The sequence below is a fragment of the Opisthocomus hoazin genome, chromosome 5 (genome assembly GCF_030867145.1).
Source record: "Opisthocomus hoazin isolate bOpiHoa1 chromosome 5, bOpiHoa1.hap1, whole genome shotgun sequence".
NCBI classification, from domain to species: domain Eukaryota; kingdom Metazoa; phylum Chordata; class Aves; order Opisthocomiformes; family Opisthocomidae; genus Opisthocomus; species Opisthocomus hoazin.
The window spans coordinates 72,356,217-72,376,205 of record NC_134418.1 but is presented as its reverse complement, the minus strand read 5'-3'; the positions used below and the strand labels follow the sequence as shown (position 1 = coordinate 72,376,205).

At 43.3% G+C, this 19,989-nt stretch overlaps 2 protein-coding genes across 7 annotated transcripts in view; one reads left to right on the top strand and one right to left on the bottom strand.

The window, feature by feature from the left end:
• The first annotated feature begins 2,007 nt into the window (after nt 1-2,007).
• HPF1 (histone PARylation factor 1) lies at nt 2,008-11,218 on the top strand. The gene is made up of 8 exons (XM_075420137.1): nt 2,008-2,097; nt 3,806-3,965; nt 5,554-5,740; nt 6,237-6,335; nt 7,380-7,530; nt 8,240-8,327; nt 8,935-9,107; nt 10,991-11,218. The coding sequence occupies exons 1-8, from the start codon at nt 2,041-2,043 to the stop codon at nt 11,120-11,122; spliced, it is 1,047 nt and encodes a 348-aa protein (XP_075276252.1). The 5' UTR covers nt 2,008-2,040; the 3' UTR covers nt 11,123-11,218.
• A 1,776-nt stretch (nt 11,219-12,994) lies between these two features.
• The window catches only part of CLCN3 (chloride voltage-gated channel 3), a 77,146-nt gene continuing 70,151 nt past the window's right edge, over nt 12,995-19,989 (bottom strand). For 4 of the 6 annotated variants that reach the window (XM_075421711.1, XM_075421710.1, XM_075421712.1 and 1 more), the window contains 2 exons: nt 17,790-17,865; nt 12,995-16,116 (listed from right to left, as the gene is read on the bottom strand). In XM_075421711.1, coding sequence (XP_075277826.1) covers nt 15,958-16,116; nt 17,790-17,865 — 235 coding nt within the window. In that variant the 3' untranslated portion in view covers nt 12,995-15,957. The remainder of the gene's footprint in view (nt 16,117-17,789; nt 17,866-19,989) is intronic. The other 2 variants (XM_075421713.1, XM_075421715.1) reach the window with 1 other exon arrangement.

Here is a 19,989-nt window from a genome sequence, read left to right as displayed (position 1 = left end):
TAGCAGAAGACTAATGTGGCAGGAACACACCCTTTAGACTTCAGGCATGAAGCAGCCATGCTTCACTCTAAGTCATGAAGTGTGCTTGGGCTGTCCTTCCCATGTCCCTTTTGCATTCAGCTTAGTAAAATTGTAACTGAAACTGAAAATGGTTATGTGAAGCGTTTCTTTCAGCAAAAACTGAGAGGAGAACAGGAGGGCATGATAAGCCTCTGCAGAGCTATAGGTTTGGAGATGCTGTTAATTCCTTAATTAACTTCACCTTGCAATAGGGGAAAAAGCTTATCCTGAAATAGTATTGGATGACAGAACTTAGCATTTGTTAGCTTTCATACTGAAATGGGAAATACCGGTGCCTCTGGTGTCACTGAACCAATTTGCTTCACGAGGCTGGAATTTGGGTAAGCTAAGCTAGGGTATAAAATGGATACTCACGATAGGGGTGCGGGAGGTATGCCTTTATTCTACAGTCACCTAGAAAACTTTCCGCCAAGCTACTGAGGAAAATGTCATTCCTTTGTCTAGCCTCCACTACTAGAAATTATGGAGTGAGACTAGTATTAGAAAGCATTTACCAAAGAAACCTCAGGGCAGTACTCTTCACGTTTTTCAGGAAGAAAATTAGGTTTGTGGTTTGTTAGTGAGCTTTTGTACCTCATTTCTGCTTAACCTCAGGTTATGAAACGCAATGCATCCCTTAAACAAGGTTTGGGTTTGAAATGCAATATTTCTTCCTTATGTGTGCAGGATTTTATAAGCAAACCATTAATATGCTTGTTGATTTAAACAATAATTTTTCCAGCTGAAAGAGGAGGCTTTGTCACTGACTGTCCTGTACCTGTATGATATCAACCCGTGGCTTCTGTGAAGTGCCTAGCTGTTCTTACGTACAGGAAGTAACATCACCAGTCAGGATCAAGTTTCCTGTCATGTTGTGTTTCACTCTTAATAGTGAATGTTGTAGACACATTTAAAATTATCGAGCTTTTGTGTTAGCTGCGTAACTATCAATGCCGTATGTGGTTGAAAGGCACTGCAGCTTATTCCCAGACCTAAGCTAATAACCTATACCACAGCAAATATTTACAAATTTAATGGATTGCAGTATGATACGCCATATATGCATCTCCACTGAACACATACTGCTCACCAGAAAGAATTCCTGTAGCTAAACTACACTATGCTTCTTTAAATAAAACCACTGCAATTTTACCGAAACAGTGAAGGTTTATATATAACCAGCTTCCCACTGCTTCCTTCTGTGCTATCGGTTTTCTAGTCCTCTTCTCCTATGCAAAGCATGTCAGCAATATGCCTAAATGAGTGGATGCAGCATAGGATGGCCCTGCTTTTCTAACCTCAGGAATGTGTCCTGTTTGCTGCACGTTACACTTTCCTACTTTGATTCTTTCACTGGAAGAGAAATTGTGATGACACTTTTATATTTCTGGCAGCTGTCAAATGCTAAAGCACAGGTTTAGGCGATTTTTTTTTTCTTTTTCTGTGTCGTGAAAACTAGTATCACTTCCTCTCTGTATTTTTAGGTCTGAAAGATTACATTTATTTCAGGTAATCTTTTTTCCTCTGTCTCACCCCAATATACTACCCTAATCTGTATTGCAGGAATGTGCACGTATGTGTAACTGCGGTAAAAAAAAAAATGCGCCTCGGAAGCGCGTCTCGGCAGTCCCGAGGCGAGGCAGCCTACCACTGAGGGAAACACGGCTGCAGGCTTCCCGGCCTGCTCTCCAGCCGCGGCCGTGTCCGCCACCAAGGGTTAACCGCGTTCGCGCTCTCGTTCCCCGCCCGGAGGCCGCGATCGCTGCTCCAGCCCGGCCTGCAGGCCCTCCCCGGGCAGCCGGCTGGCTCCGGCGCTGGGCGGCCCCGTCCCCTCAGCGGGCGGCGGCCGGACCCCCCTCCCTCATCCGCCGCCTTCCGCCCGCTGCGCGAAGCTGGGGGGCGTGGCCGGGCCGGCGCGCGGGGCGTCCCGCGCACGCGCGGAGGGGCGGTGCCCGAGCTCGGAAGCGGCGGGGCGGGAGCATGACAGATGGCGGGAAGCGGCGGCCGCGCGGGGCGGCGGGCCCGGTCGGCGAGCAGGTGGCGTTAGCGGGCGCGCGGGGGGGGCGGGGGGCGCCGCGTCTGAGGGGGCCGAGCCCGGGGGGGGGGAGCGGCCGCGGGGACCGGCAGCCGTGGCCTGAGGCACCCCCGGGGCGGGGGTCGCCGTCCCGTAGGCCTGAAGGGGCGCGGATGCCTTGTGGCGGTGCCGGGTCTCGGCTTCCCTGCTCCTCGCTCCGCGTCGCTGCGAGAGCAGCCCCTGGGCCCCGCGTTCTCCGGCTCGGCAGCCTCTCCCCGCTGGCCGCCGCGTTTCGGGTGTGCCGTCAGGGAGCAGCTGCTGCTGGTACGTGAAGTACGGGGGGGGGGGAGGAGTCTGCCTCCTTCCGCTGCCCGGGCGAGAGGAGAGAAACCTTGGGGTTTTGTTGTTGTTGTTTTGTTTTCCCCTAATCCTTTAGAGCAGGAGGTTACTGATTCCTGCCAGTTCTTGGAGCCTGATGTGGGAGCGAGGTCGCTGAGGTTACCGCTTCGGCACTGTGCGTGCTTGAATGGGTCATTTCCTAGCCTGGTTCGGTTCCTGTTACATCGCTTTTTAAAACAGCTTCAGCTTTTTACGTTACGCTGAAAACGCTGTGCTGTGAACTGCAGCAGTTCGGATGCCGAATAGCAGAGTAGTCTGGAAAGTAGAGCCTTGGAGGATTTCTGTTGTGTTACTTAACAAGAGATGACAAAAGAGTGTCCCTGCTTCCAAGCGTCTGTAAAACACACCAGTTTCTTGGATGCAAGCTGTGTGTGATTGGGAATGGTCGTTTTAAAGTCATGTAGAGCTTAGATTAAACTTTGGGATTGCTTAGTCCTTTGCCTGATTAACTAATAAAAGTGCTTCTCTTGGTTATAGTGACTTGTTGATATCAAAGTAATGTTGTCCCAAAAACACGGGGTTTGTTTACCCGCCGTGCAATGTGCCAATAGACACACAGAGCAGAGGTATCTTACCGCATATCTGCGCAGATATCGCTGTCTGTCGCAAGGCAGCACGCCTTGTTCGCATATCAACAGTTGTTTATACACTTAATATTACCATATTCATCTTCCTAATACATATGCGCTGTTATTCTATTAAATGATTGGTTAAAGTTTTTGTCCAGCATGTAAATTAGTACGCATGCTCAGTGTCTTCATCTTTTGAGTCTGGGGTAGGTGGTCCGCCAGTCGGTGGTCACGATCTTCCCCTGCCAGAATTACCTTTCCCCTAGTTACCTGTTCCTTTTGGCAATCTCAGCAGCTTTTCATAGCTCGTTAGTTGTTCTTAGGACTCATCACTCTCTGGTTCTACTTTGGACAGGTACATCCTTCTAATGAAACAATAACACATTATTCAAAATCCTGTTTCTTAGTTTCTGTAGTTAATTTTAACCTTAATAAGGGTAGGTCTTAACAAAAATACCTACAGCAGCAGTAGTCTGGTTAATTTCAATTATCTTTTCACATTTTGATTCCCCTTTTCATTCCTTAGTATAACAGTAGCACTTTGCTATTTCATACATGTTTAGCAGGTGTCTCAGATAATGCACTTTTAAGGGATTCTGTCCAAAACAGATGTTCTAATCTGTATATATGCTGCTGTAAGTAACAAGCGTGACATAATGGTCTTAATCATTGTTCCTCCAGTAATACAGAAGCTTTGTAAAATCCTTTAGTATAACCGACAGGCAGCAACTAAATGAACTTTGTTTGGTTTTTTTATCTGTAGTGTGAAAAAAATGGAGATGTCAAGAAAAGAAGGTCAAATCGGGCAGATATCCCTGATAATCTTCGTCAAGAAGCAGAGACATGCTATCGGCTTAGACTGCCTGAAGACTTCTATCAGTTTTGGAAGTTTTGTGAGGAACTAGACCCTGAGAAACCAAGTGGTGGGTTTTAAAATATTTTTTTGCTTTTTCTAACTTTTGAAAACAGCCTGAAGGCAGGCAGACTGCAGGTGGTCAGATGCATTCTATTGCTGCTTCAGTTTTCAGTTAGGATGCAGGATATTTACAGGAGTGTAAGCAAGGATACTGGAGATAATCACAAAGATGTCAGTACACTTCAGGCTTTCTAAAATGTAAGTACTTAAATCATGTAATACAAAGGGACTAAATGCTGTCTAAATCTGCCTTGCTTGCAAGTACATTTAAAATGTTTAGTATGGAACTGAAGTTTCCTCATACCAGTCCAGGTTTCAGGTTCCTCGGATTTATTATATAACAGAATGTGGCATCCGTAGGTGCTCTAGAAATGAGTTTCCCATGGAATCATAGAATGCTTTGGGTTGGAAGGGACCTTTAGAGGCCATCTAGCCCAACCCACCTCCAGTGAGCAGGGACATCTTCAACCGGATCAGCTTGCTCAGAGCCCCATCCAGCCTGGCCTTGAATGTTTCCAGGGACGGGGCATCTACCACCTCTCTGGGCAACCTGCGCCAGTGTTTCATCGTGCTCACTGTAAAGTATTTCTTCCTTATATCCAGTCTGAATCTACCTTCTTTTAGTTTAGAACCATAACTCCTTGTAATGGCACTGTTAAAAAGATTTTCCCCATCTTTTCTATAGGGGCGCTTTAAGTACTGAAACACCGCAGTAAGGTCTCCCCACAGGCTTCTCTTCTCCAGGCTGAACAGCCCCAACTCTCTCAGCCTTTTCTCACAGGAGAGGTGCTCCAGCCCTCAGATCATTTTTGTGGCCTCCTCTGGGCCCGCTCCAACAGGTCTATGTCTTTCCTGTGCTGAGGGCTCCAGAGCTGGACACAGGACTCCAGGTGTGGTCTCACCAGAGCGGAGCTGAGGGGCAGAATCCTCTCCTTTGACCTGCTGGCCACGCTTCTCTTGATGCAGCCAGGATATGGTTGGCCTTCTGGGCTGTGAGAGTACGTTGGTGGCTCATGTCCAGCTTTTCATCTATCAGTACCCCCAGGCCCTTCTCGGCAGGGCTGTTCTCAATCCCTTCATCCTCCAGCCTGTATATCAAAATATAATACTGGGGGTTGCCCTGACCCAGATGCAGGACTTTGCACTTGTGCTTGTTGAACCTCATGAGGTTCACACAGGCCCACTTTGAGCTTGTCCACGTCCCTCTGGATGGCATCCCGTCCCTCAGGCGTGTCAACTGCACCACTCAGCTTGGTGTCGTCGGCAAACTTGCTGAGGGTGCACTTGATCTTGCTGTCTGTCATTGATGAAGATATTAAACAGCACTGGTCTCAATACGGACCCCTGAGGGACACCACTTGTCACTGATCTCCATCTGGACATTCAGCCGTTGACTGTTACTTCTTAGAAGTGTAATAACCGAACTCTTGAATGAAAGCCGTCTGATCAAAATAATGTCTCAGCTTTTCTTGTCTGGTAAACAGTGTTTGACTGTTTGGATCTATGGAAGCTTTTGATACCTGAGTGACACAGGAACTTCTTGGTTTAGATGGGCATCCACCAGAAAGTAAACCAGTTCATGCTTTGCTTTTCAGATGCGCTTGTGTCAAGTGTTGGACTTATGCTGGTTGGACCATATGATATTCTTGCTGGAAAACACAAAAAAGCAAAATCACCAGATGTGGACTTCAATCTTCATTGGCGATTCTTCTATGATCCCCCAGAATTCCAGACTATACTTGTAGGGGATAGCAAAACACAGTATCACATGGGATATTTCAGGTATTTTATTTAATATATGCTCTTGCTGGAGTATAATTATGTGTAGCTTTCTCCTCTCTTTTTCCACAGCATAGTATTTGAGAACTGTGTGCTATCAGCAAACAAGAATGTTTCTTTTCTGTAATAGGATATTAATGCATGGGTTGATATCTTATTAAAAAAGATCAAAGATACTGAAGTTGAAGACTAGGTTTAAATATTTATTAAACTACCTCCCCCAACACTCCAGAGGACCTTCACTTATTAATCTTAACTTTTGCCATGATACTTAGAAGTCAAGCCTTGCAAAATAAAGGGAACTTGTATTGTCTCTGTATTTATTGATACAAGCTCCTTTCAAAGCCATGCTGTAACATGTTAGCGCTTTAGATCTAAGGGCGTTTCTTGTTGGGTTTCTGAAGGAGATGGCAGCATGGTGAGGAGGCAACTTAATTTTACTTTGAAATAGGAGAAATGGACACAGCTTGACTATTTGTGTGTACGTTTTCATAAATAGGGATGTGCCAGATGAGCTTCCAGTCTGGGTTGGTGCAAATGAAGCCAAGAAGGGCTGTGTGATTTCACAAGTTGGTGATAATGTCTTTGCTGCAGTCAAGTAAGGTTCATATTTACTTTTATTTATAAAAAGTAGACTAGAAGATAAACTGTTAATTGGGAGATGTGATGTGGATTAATGCAGCTCACTTATTATGTATCTTTGTTTTCAAGAAACCCTCGCTTATTTTCTGCTCCTACTAGCAAGTGTTAAGATACTCTCAAAAGCCTTAATAGGCTTCTTGACAGTGTTTTCCTTTTACGAGTAAAACAGCTAAGAGTTAATAATGTCATTTTTTAAATATATTGGCAGGGATAGGCTCTACAGGATAAAAAATGCCCACTGGGTGTGTTAAAATACTTCATAAGTAAAGAAAGGGCATCCCAAACAGTGGTGAAGGCAATCTGAATATCCTACTAAATGAGTAGCATCTAGCTCTTGTTCTTGCCTGCACAAAAAGAGATTATTTTTGTATATAATAAATTATTACAAGAAGTACTATTTCTGACCTGGGGCAGGATAACAATTTATATGGATATGTAATTCAGTATGATTCATGAAGCTTTACGTGGTCCTGCATCATGAATGTAAACAACAGATTTCATCACCTGTCAGTTAAAAATGGAAAGCTGTCTAAGGACAGACATGTGTCAGTAAGTGAAAGCATACTGAAGAAAAGCTTCAGCAAAAGAACCCTTGCATGGTGCAGAGTTAAATGAGGACACTTGTTTTGAAAGCACGATGATGAAACTCATAAATATGTATTTATATGCATGACTTGGATGACAAGTAGTGCACTGAAGCAGCAAACTGAATTCCTGAGATAAAGATGAACACCTACTGAGTCCGGGAGACTCTTCAGCAGCTGCAGATTGCATAAACTGTATTGTAATGCAAATACTGATAGGAAATGCCGAAGAACGGTCTGTGCCAAACTTTCTTTTTCTTTCTTGTTGTTAAGAAGATTGCATTCCCAAGTCTGTGTATAAATAAATAAACCCATGACTGCTAATCTTCATTATAAGATGGGGAGGTTTGGTGATCAGAAGGCTATTTGTTTGTTTTCTGTTAAGCTCTTTTAAGACATGTTTCTTCTGTTTGCAGGTTGTTTTTGTCAAAAAAACTTAAGGAAGTGACCGATAAAAAGAAAACTGCTATTTTGAAAGACATAGATGAAAAACTAACAAGAACAGCAAAAGAACTGGGTTATTCTCTGGAACAAAAAACCATGAAGATGAAACAGAGAGATAAGAAAGTATGACTTTCCTGATCCACTGGAGAGAACTAAGTTCTGTTAAACTTATTTAATTTACATGCCTGTTTCTTTTATTTATTTTTTCCTCCTTCTAGTGAGGAAAGATGCTTCATTTAGGAATTTCCAGAGCTAATCGGCTCTCTCTAACACTTCAGGAGAGGGAAGATTAATACAAGTGTTTTCCAAATAATAGGATTAAATCAAAACACTTTACTCTTGTAAACCATAGCTTGACATTAAATTAAAGAAAAAAAACAATAGGGGAAATAGTCTAAAAACTAAAACAAATGGGGACCATGGAGGAAACTGCTGCAAAGTGAAGGTTCATGTAAACAGCTGGGTTGGATCTATTGGAAATAGGACCATTAAGGATAATGCAGATTAGAAATAGAGGTTTTTCACATATCTGTCAGAAGTAATTATGGCAGGAGGTGGCTAAACAAGTGTAGCACAGTGCTACTCAAGTTTAATGACAAGGATTCTTAGATTTCAGAACTTGACTGAAACGGTGTCGCTGGTTATTTTTAAACTGCAACACGTAAAAGTAACTGCTTCGTAATTTGAAGTTAAGTTGATGCCCTGGAGCCTGGGCACTGTATTAGGTTTGACCACCAGCAGTCAAGTGTTAATGTTGCTTAGTGAGGTGAGTGGTTTTATGTCACGGTATTCACGTGTAGGGCTATATTCAATTTCCTGTCTCTTTATTTAGGTGGTGACCAAAGCATTTCATGGAGCAGGCCTAGTTGTTCCTGTAGACAAAAACGATGTCGGATACAGAGAACTTCCCGAGACAAATGGTAAATACCTTGTTTACTATATTCTTCTGGTTTATTTAAACAACCTTTAGTCACACAGCCACTCTGCAAAAACCAGACTGCATTCCTGATTCATACTTGCAGAATGAGTGGTGGGAGTAAAAGGCAGAAGTCTTAACCATCATGCTTGAACTCAAAGTATTTTCTTTAAGTAAGCCATATGAAAACCAATGAAACATGCTAAATCTAAAATAGTATTTCCTGAAGTAGTAGTGTAGACAGCTGTCTGTCTCTTTTGTACTGGCACAGCCATGCATTAAGTGGATCCAAAAAACTGATCTACATTGAGGGATTTGTGGGTTTGTTTCTTATCTCCTCTCTTCTCCCAGTGGTGTTCTAACCAGAATCAGTTCCTTGATGCAGGTTTACCACACAAGTGCCTGTCTCTGTACAGGGAGCTGAGATGGATGGGCACAGGGCAAGAATGAGCAGCAAAGGGGGAAGCTTTTTCACTAGCAGTTCAGGGTCTGCCCACTTAAGTCTGTGTGTAAGCATGACACACAGGTATATTTTTGCCACAGACTACTTATGTGCAATATTACGTTTCTTTACTTAAATGTCTAAATATTTCTGCTTTTGTTTTTTGCAGCTAATCTTAAAAAAATTTGTAAGGCCATTGTTGATGCTCCTACTGATGATGAGAGACTGAAGGCCTTTGCACCCATTCAAGAGATGCTCACCTTTGTTCAGTTTGCTAATGATGAATGTGACTATGGAATGGGATATGAACTGGGTATGGACCTGTTTTGCTATGGATCACATGTGAGTACTACAACAGTCATACTTCACAAAATTACGCATTATTTTGTGCATGGACCGGGAGTTGTTCTGTGTTGTAGATCTTTATTCCCAACTCTTGTCACATAATTATCCTTAGGAATCGTGAAAGTCTACAAGAATGTTCTTAATTCGTGAAGACTGTTAAAAAGTCACACTTATGACACTATTCCATGTTGAGTTTAAAATTGCTTCTGTGAAAGCACAGTCCTGCAATCCAGAAGCATTTAAGCAGCTTTTAACTGTTGTGATTTGATGTGCCTAAGACAACGAGTTGTCATTAGGCTCCTAAAAATGCAGACTGTCTGATCCAAATACAAGCAGCTGGGACTAGGAGGCTGTAGCTATTCAGTGTATGGGCACAAGTGCTCGGGTTCAACTGGACCAGGAAACGGACCGATGTTTGTAGTAAGCCCAGCTGAAACAATCTGAACCTAGGTCAGCTGCTGACCTACACTGCCAGTATGGCTGCGTAGAAGGCCCCCCTCCAGGTGTCTCTCCCTGGATCTGTGTTAGCAGCAAATATCACTAATAAGCTGATTGACTTACTAGCACTTAATCACATGTAAAGATCCCACTTAACAATTTTTGTTCTGTATTAGCCACTATACTGCTGATGAAAAGGGTAATGTCTAATAAATCTGTGCCTAGGAATTAACTTACAAAGAAGCTCCAACATCAGTGTAATATGTCATAGAAACACCCATGCAAAATAGCGTCTTTTGGTAAAAACAGTATTGGCTGAGGAGTGCTCCAAAGCATCATGTAGAAAGATAAAAATTTTCCAGTGCTAAATGGAGGCCCAGAGAAGTTGTGCTAAAAGCTAGTTGAAATATTTAGCCACTGAAACGAAGGAAAATTCTCTGCTCTGTCCATACACTGTTAAATTACTAATGTGTTTCTTAGATTTCCTGTCCTGCTCTCACAAGTTCCCTACAGCATCTGAGAAAGTGTTTTATTTTCTTCTGATACTCTGTTTATTTGGGACCTTTCCTTCAGTGGCTGTGCTGCTTCAGCTGCTTGATTCCTTCCTAAATCTGGAAGGGCAGTGAAGGAAAGGGTTACTTCCAGTTGGCTGAGTTGGTGGAGGCAAACCCCCATCTTTCTTACTAGTGCTTCTTGGCACATGGAATTAACCCCTGACAAACTCCTGCAGTGACAAACTCTTTACAGTACTGTGACATGTCCTGATACCTAACTTATACAGCAGTTTGAAACAGCAGTAACTTTGCAGCTGTTTTCTGAAGGTGGAAACCGTGTAAGGTCTCACTTTCTAGTTCAGTAAACAGAAAGGGAAAACAGTGGCTTCACACCTAAGTGACAGCAGGGTCTGGTCCCAGGGTTTTTGCCTGTCTGTAGGTGCTCAGCTGCTGCCTGGTTCTGAGGTGAGCCTGGCTCTCCCCTTGCCTGCAGAGCCAGAAGAAACACTGGCACTTTGTAGCCCAAGACATGGACAATGACTTAAACCTCCTCCCCTTCGTAGGAGAGGTAGGATGGGCTTAACGTGTGCAGTAACCATCTCAAGTGCTAAATGCGCTCTGGCTTTTATCCATTGGAAGCACACAAGTGGGTCACCATGAGCACCATCGTCATCCCATGGAGCTGTGTGGTGTGACAGGACAGGGGCCTTCCACTGCAGGCTGGAGGAGTCTGTGCTGTAGCAGTAGTGCCCGGGTCTTACAGGGCTAGCAGCAGGCTTCTGTCTCTTGGTGCAGCAGCTGAGGCAGCCCGGCCTGCCTGGCCGTGGCCGTTACAGGGGCGGTGCGGGTGTGCTCGGGGTCTGTGCGGGGTGGGTGCAGAGAGCCCGGGAGCTGGGGGAGCACAGCCACTGACGCCCGGGGCTCCTCTCCTTTCCCTCTCGCCCGCAGTACTTCCACAAGACGGTGGGGCAGCTGCTGCCCCTGGCCTACACCCTGCTGCAGAGGGGCCTCTTCGCCGAGATCGTCCAGTCGCACCTGGCCAGCCGCCGGCAGGAGGAGGTGGACCAGCTGGCTCCCTGAGCCGGGCGGCGGGCGCTGCTTTGTCTGTCTCTGTGTGCGGTGTCTGCGCGGCGGGGCTGTCCCCGCTCCCTCAGTAAAGCTTTCCGTCAGACCCACCCCCCGCCTCACCGCTCCCGCCGCCGGGCGGGGGGTGGCCGCCGCGCGTGCGCCGAGGCGCTGGGCGGGGGGGCAGTCACGCGCCGCTGCCGCGGCAACGGGCGGGCGGAAGGAGCGCGCGGGGCTTGGCTGCGCGGGGGCGGGGGTGTCGCCGCCGCCCTCCAGGGGGCGCTCGGGAGCGGCGAGAGGCGGATCCCTCCGCCAGGCCGGGCGCAGGCGGGAGGGGGGCGCGCTCCGCTCCACTCCTCAGCCGGGAGCCGCAGCGCGGCACTGGGGAGCGCGGGCTGGTCTGGGCCCTTCCCGACAGGGCCTTGCCTGGCGCGGCTCCACCGCAAGCCGCTGCCATCTTACACCCGCCGGCCTCCGTTTCCTCGCCCTGGGCGGTTCGTACCGGCGTCTGCCGCTCCTGGGCTGCGTCCCGCACCGCGCAGGTAACAGGTCACCGCCGCTCGCCCGGCTGCGTGACCGTCCGCACTGCCTCTGCTCCCGCTCCGCCTCAGCGGGCTCCGTTAGCGGGGCACGGACAGGACCAAGAACGCAGCAGCTGACATTACAAGGTAAAACTAGAAATTCTGCTGCTGTATTAGTCAGACGAAGTCGCCCTGTTCTCGCTAATCTGCACGTCTAAAAATAGAACTAAAGCAATTTTACACAAGATGCAAATTGCTTTCAAGTTCATTGGTCCACTGCTCCATGTTGTTAATAATCAATCACGCTTATTAACTGTCTGGCTTGGAGTGTGAGGCAACTGCCTGCAATGGGACCCAGCGGCAGCCGCCCCTGCTCCTCCTCAGCAGGCTGGCCACTGCCCTGTGACCTTCGCGCCATCGCCAGGGACGGGCCACTGGCAACATCCTCACAGCTCAAGTCGTCCCTGCGTTTCTGCAAACAGTTAATGCTTCCAGACGTCCCTTTCAGCATAAGCAAAGTCCCAATGTAAGTCGCAGTGCTTCCGAAGTGTGTCTTGAGGTTTTCCGTTTGACAGCTCCACCGCTTTCCACCACCATATAAAGGCTCCATTTATCCAAACGTAAGTACAAGCACAAAGGGACTTTTTCCTGGGCCCAGAATTTTATGTTCTATATATAAAAAAGAGGTACTTCCTGAAAATTCAGTCTCGTTCCCCCTTACAGCTTAGGCTCCAAGCAGAAGAGACTTTAATTTTAACACCCCGTGAATGAAGTATGTAACGAAAAAGTATTCACCTTCTGCATTATAATCTAAATATGAAACTTAAATCTGCAAAAACAGGGACCTTAGTATGGATTTTCTAGTCTTACCTATTAACCTCTCATTGAGAAGGAAAACCTATACCCACTGAAACGATACTGAAGTGCTGCACCTCATTAATGTACATCATCAACAGATGGCTGACTTTACCTTTTTTTTAAACCAGAGATACTAAAAATGTGTGTAGAAACTACGTAATCATGGCTTTTAAACAGTAAAAGCACCATCCACTATTAACTCTTAAATCAAGAAGCCAACTATTCTATAATTACATAATTAAAACAATTTTGAAAATGTCTATTTTGAGGAAAAAAATCCCAAACCCTCATACTGATCTCTGTGGGCTGATTTGGCTACTGCTTTGTAGCCAAATACTACGCAATGCAAGGACTGCATCTCCTCCTACCATCTGTCCTTTTCTTTGTTACCTGCGTACTAGCTTTGTATGTAAAATTCCTAGCTGTTAGTTTTTTCAGGGAAAATAAATACAAACCATCGACACAAGTACTGTTTACAGAAATAATGAGAAAACATGACAGAACAATAAATGGTCATACAGAAGTTTTTAATGTTTGATTAAATCATCACAGTAATCAGAATTTTTACTGTAATGATATGCAGCTCTACCACACTATTATAAATAAAAACATTAAGATCAATATTAAATACAGGTCTAGGCAACATCACAGATTAACAAAGAATGCATTCTTCATGAACCAGTAACTGAATGGTTAAAAAAAAAAAAAGAAAAAAAAACGCTGACACTTTTCCCCCTCCCATCTACCACATTTTTTTTCAGATTAGTAACTTGAGTAAGGCGCTGGAAGTTTCACGTTAGAAAACTGTTGTTGCACAGCACAGGCACGCATACTTCATTATCAGAACCTCTAATGCATGTTTACAAGAGGACGTTTCAAATTGCAATGGGGAAAGCTTAGCAGGTAGGAAGAGCAGACAGAGATGCACAATTTATATGCAGCACTTGGGATCCACGCTGGAATTACAAAACACAGCAGGGGTGTGAACTGTACTTTAATTCAGACAGTAGTCTGCAAAATTAGGTACAAGTTAATACCATACACACTGCAGTGTTTTATGGGAACATCAGAAAGGGCAGAGGCTTCAAACCGATTTAAAGCAATTTTTATACGTGGAGTGCATTTGTATTCTCCCACTGTAGAAAAAAAATGTGACAACAGAAATCTGCATCACAGCCAGCTTCCAGAGCTGCCTTCTATAAATGGGCCAAATCCTGCTGTTTGTGAAGTTTCTTCTGTAAAGCCTCTTCAGGCTTACCACAGTGCAACAGAACAAACTGTGAACTGCTAGCATGGACTCCGTGTGGAAGAACACAGCGAGTTGCTGCAACACTCCTGTGTTAACGCAGCCCGAGGCCCTGTTTCAGTTCCAACTCATTTTTAATACAGGGGCTGATCCCCCTGAGCCCACTAGCATCTTTTGCTTTCTGCTGCTTCCAGTTGCTGCAAGACAGATGATGAGATGCAGATAGCAGTCTTGTACCTTGAAAAATCACTAAAAATTCAGCAGAGCACTGAAGCACAGGCATCATTTTGGAGCCTGCCAGAACTACCAGATTTTTGTTTCAGAATGTTAGTGTACCTAAGATAAAATCATACTGAGTACTTTGTGAATAAAGACGTCTGAGGTAACTGTGATGAATGCCTTAAGAGATACCTACAATTATTACTTTAGACTTTTACCATTTACATTTTTGCAATCTTGTGGGCACAATTGTTGAAACAAGGAAATTTTATGTAACCCTGTGTTATAAAGCATGATTTTTGTCAGCCAGATGTCTTAAATTTTTTTCCTCCCAACTTGAGGCTTGCCGCATATTGCCTTTTCTCCTCTGCATTTGTTTGTGGTGGTGCTGGTTTGATAAAATGAGTATGAAACAAATTAATCTAGTGACTGGAAAGAAGAAAGTAAAGACGGTAGGGATCTGTCGGTTCACCTGCTACCATGTGTGTTGCTGCTGAATTTTTAAGTCCTGCCAAAGTTTCAAGTACTGGATTCGATTCTGCCCTGCTGCTCATCTTCTGTAGCTACTTATCATTTGCACCTCTATATACTTAGGGGGAAAAAAAATAGTCAAAAGCAATCTAATAATTATAGTTGCTTTCTTCCTATTATTTTTAAAACCCTGCAGTTTTTTAAAATAAAATTTTAGTATTACTGTTCCAGTTATCTGCTAGTAAAGGAAAAAGGAAATCTCAAGGTAATGGCAGTGAAAGTTACATTTGAAAATGATCCCACATGCAAGCTGGATCATAAAGAAACCATTTTGTTTAAACCCTTCATCTAGCTGTAAACATTTGCTAATCCTCCATGACTTGCAGAGGATTATGAATTATTCTATAAAATCACATTAAAAAGGTAATTAGTTATGTGAGATATTAACTGATTCATATTTAATAGAATTTTTAATCCATACAAATATAAATAAAGAATGGCAAAACTTCAAGAAAAATAATATACATTTAGTGCAAGTTATGAGTTACATTTCTTCCTACCATGTCAGCAGTGGAACGTCTGTTGTGGAGAAGAAAAAATAAAAATGACCCTTCTCAAATTTTACAGTGGGGGAAAAAAGATCTCCAGTGTTGTAGCATGCAATTTTTACCAGATACACGTATACAGAATTGTTCCAGCTCTTAACTAGCAGAATGGCAGTATTTTTCCTTATACTGCACAACATCGGTATATATCGTAGTGTTTTCAATCATACAAAAATTGCATAAGACCAGGTCACATTATTGATGCTTTCTGCAGCAAAAACAGTATTTCTCTTTGAAACGCGAGTTGCGTCTGGCTTTAGTTTTTCTCGTATCATGACAGCACACGGGCTGGAAGAGGTCTCGCGTGGTTCCTGCAAGGTTATTACCTGCTCAATCTGGTTTTGTCGCAGCGGATCTGTACTGCCCCACGCATTTCATGATGTACAAACTCACACGCTTAATGGCACAAGAAAAACCTCCCTTCTTGTGATCAAACCTCAGTAACTCACAGTACATCTCAATATGAGAAACAACTGCTTCAAAAGGGCACACCAATTTTAAAGAGGCTTTCTTACGGCTCAGGAGAGAGAGAAATAAAGCTCTTCTGGAATGTAGAAAGGTGACGTGTAATAATTATACGTTTCATGAGTGAACACAACAGTTTTCAATGGTAAAAAGGGCAAGACCTTTCAGTCTCCGTAAGATGGCTCAGTTCGGAACGATCCCTCCAGAAACGGGGACTCACGACACACCTCTCCACTGCTGAAGCACCCGGCTGGGGCTGGAGAACTGTGCCGCCTCGCCCACTGCACTATCATGGCAGACCTGACGTCTCGGGACGCATCCAGTGCAGGACAGCAGCTCTCCCTTCCCAAGCGCCCGTCAGCCTTCCTCCTCGCCACGTACTCCCCCAGACCAACTCCCGACTGCCAGCAGCACTGTTACGCAAAAAGCCAGCTCTCGTCTCTGATTTTAGAAGTATCCCCCCGACTAAAGTGTTGTGCTATTCAACAAATGAACCTCCTCTTCCGTCTCCTCTCTCTCCTCAGCTATGGGTTTCAGTTGAACATGATTGAGGCGGGGTCTTGGTTTGCCGTCTGGGCCATATGACGGAGGATATCTTTTTTTGTTATAATGCCAAGGAGGCGCCTGGAAAGGACAAACGGAAGATCGATATTAATCCAAGCAGGAAGATGACAAAGCAGAACAAATCTGTAGCCAAGTCCTTTTTGTTGACAGGAATAGAGCAAAAGTAAACAGCCTCATTTTCTTATTTAAACAAAAACATTTTATTAATCAAAATACTGAGGAACCACCACTTTGTTAAAAGACAGCAATGCTGAGACACCATATCAGATGGTCTCTGACAGCTGTAGTCCATTTTAATGACATACAAGTAATACAGGTAAAGCCCGTGACAATTTTTATTTAACTTTTTGTTTCTACAAAAATGAAATTTTGATTAGCGTATGCCAACAAAAAAGTAACAAAGAGGGACGAAGAAAAAAGAGGTATGAAAAAGAAGTGATATTGATCCCGTTTCATCAGGGAAGCATGTTCCAGCCTAGCCATCAGAAGTGACGTACCGCTTGATGGCCCAAAATCCTCAGAGCAAATCGAACTCCCTTCCCTCTGTTATTAATCATAAGGATCTTTCCAGTCTGACACACTGGTTCAGGCTGAATATATTCATAGGAGCACACTGTATTGGCCATGAAACTTTTGTAAAATTAAAAACAGGTAACTGGTTTTTGGAGTTCACAGCTTTAGAAAATAAAGTGTGAATAATAAAATTTTCGTCTTCCAATTTAGATACTGTGCTCTTATGACAGGGTCTTTGTGGATTTTAAAATGATAACTCTGCAAAATACCAAAAAGAGTGAGACTGTCCAAAAGGATAATATCACAGGAGAAGCAAAGAGCAGAACGAATGAGCTGCCGCACTTGTTATTCTGGTTAGTACATTTTGTTTTGTCTTATTAAAGGAGGCATGAAATACTTGTGAAGTATTAGCATAAAATGAGAACATAATTAGCATGTTTTGCACATAAGCAGCTAAACTTGGTGGGTAAATTTAGTGGAGACGTTAACTAGCAACCCATGTCCAAATTAAGACGAAGTCTATCTCCTATCTAAGGTTAGTTCACAACATCATGATTAAAACAGCACCTAGATTCTGAAGTCAACAGTCAACACAGTAGCATGCCACTTGGTGGCTTAGGGTATCACCGAGTCTTTTATAAGGAGAACATCAACTGCTGTAGGTAACAGCAGCAGAGTCACAGCATTTACATAAAATCACATATCTAAAATTAAGAGAAATTATGTTGATAAAGGAGGATTTCAGGGAAGGTCTAATGCTGCGATACATTAAAAACATGCTTGGCTTTGCTTCTCAAAAGATGTGGTACGTACTTTGCTATTTAACAGCTATTTAAAGCTGTCCAGGATCAGAAAAAGAAACTGACATATATGAAAATCTTAATTTGTATTAGGAGGGGGACAAAGTATTCCTAGCTGCGTGTTTTCCCACCTGGGGAAATCAGCAGACCAACTAGATGGATCTACGCAATATGAGGAACAAAACCATCAGGAAGTCTGTTGCTTACTTTCCTTCAATGTTGTGACTAACAGTATGTCCATATTAACACCTTCATTTCTACAAAAGGATTTTGCACGTATTGTTTTATGGTTTAATACAAATTTTAGCGTGAGATGATTTCATTGTTCAGCCGATGTCATAGAAGCCCTGAACAGTTCACAAGTTTCATGCTTCCTGACTTCTCATGTGTCTAATTATGAGATCTGATATATCTAATCACCAAGGGTTCGACGTGCTGCTTTAGTTGCTCGAGATGCTCTAATATGTTCTTCTTTGTGATGATCCCCAAGACAATCCTGAAACAGATCATGTTATGCTAATAACTGTGTGTGAAATCAAATTAAAAAAAGTTCTAATCATAATGAAAAAGGATTAGAGCAAAACTAAAAGAAAAAAAAAAAGAGGGCTGCAGGAAAGCTAATGAGGTAATTAAATGAAAAATGATTTCCAAGTCAGTACCCTCTCCCAGACATTGCCTTTTTTCTTTTTCTCCCAAAATGCTGAACACAACTGGATCTTCAGCCACCCCAGAGCAGCAGGTTTCTCATATTAAGCACACATGAGGGAAGCATACTTCATCCCTTCTCCCCAGATTCTCATCTCTTCAGGTTTTAGAGGCACTGAAACTAGAGTCTACTTTATTTCCTTGGTTTAATAGTTATTCCCCCTCATGCATACAGATCGTTGTTCACATTTTAACAAGTCGCAGTAGATGAACAAAGTAATAACTGTGTAAAGCCGTCGTAACTGAGGTTTGAGGCTGTGCTACAGAGCAGGCTTATCTGGTGACCCTAGAAACAGACAAATTCAGCCAACCTTCTCCTTCACGACAGCATAAATCAAGAGCAACTCCCTGGAATGGATATTCTGGTACAAATTAGGAAGAGTGAGGCTCAGTCTTTATGTATCTCTGTATTTGTCATCAGCACCAATTTCTGCACAGTTCCTATTCCAGTCTGGACTGGAACCCAGAAATTGATGCATGTCTTTACGTGGGTATATTCAATTTGCAGGAAATATGCCAAAATATAGATTAGTCCTTAATGTCCACACAGCTATATGCCATGGCTAAATACCACTAGTACTATCTGATCTTCTTGTAATGGACAGCGTGCTCGGAATATCATGGGTTTGTAAACTGAAGTAGGACAACAAATATGAATGTCTGAAAACAGCGATTTATTAAAGCCATCCATACTTGCTGTTACTTTATCAAAAAATAGCTAAAAATTTACAGTACAGTTTGACATAGCTTTACACAGTTAAGCTTTCTTTAGTCAATTTTAACATCAATGTCAGTGTTTGAGCACTCAACCGCAACAGAAACAAAACAAAAAAAACTTACAGTAAATAATATTCATTGCCATTTTATCAAGTCAAATTTCCCTCCCCAAAACAAGAATTGCGTGCCTGCACTGACTTCGATAAGTGTCAGATCATGACGTCCTTTCCCCATCAGAGAAAGGTTTTTAAAGTCATTTATGCTTCTGAAAACATCTGCTCGCCATTCAGTACAGGGATGCATTGAAGAAAAAAAAGCAGAACATTTAAAATAAATTTGTTTTAAAATACATCTGAAAAAATAAACTTGAAAACCAGTGCAATATTTAAGTATTTGCCACTTAGAGCAGCAGTCCTTTTGCCCACAGCAAAACGAAGTAAGTCCCAGCCATATTTCAGCCTTCTTGGGTTTTGTCCCATGGACATTGATCTTAAATAACCTGGACTAGCAGACAATGTTTCACTTCCCAGATGCCTTAGAAGACATGCTAAAGAGAAAGCAAGATACTAGGGCAGGAGCTGCAATGTTGTGTGCCAAGTGTTTAACGCAAGAGATACAGGAAAGCAGGATGTTAAAGGAACAGCTATGCAGAAAAAGATCATGTAAAAAAAAAAGCAGTTTAGATAAGAGGCAATTATAACGAGCATTTATATTTCCATGCCTAGGGCTGATTTGTTTGGTGGGTAATCACATGACAGCTCCTTCTAGTCTCATTTAAAAACATTCTAAATCTTACAATTACTTTCTTGAAATACTTTGAAGTGTAGAAACAAAGGTTGCAGACTGAAGTTCCAGCACTAATAGCAGTTATTTAGTTGTTAGTATTCTGAAAACAAGAGCTCGGTGGTAATTGCCATCGCTAATCTCCAGAAGAGGAGATACTGACTGGATCATTTTCTCCCTTACTTTTCATGAACCCAGGTATTTGTTGATGTTCAATAGCTGACACATTGCACGTTGCCAGAACTCATATAAGAATGAGGAAATCCAGGCCACAGACTGTGCACCACCCAAGACTAAGTTTCTGCGAGACAAGTTGTGTCTCCTCCACATACAAGTTGCACACACAAAACTTGCTGAATGAGAGCTAGTTTTTTTTAAAAAGAACATCTTAAAATGACTGAAATCACCTGTCTGA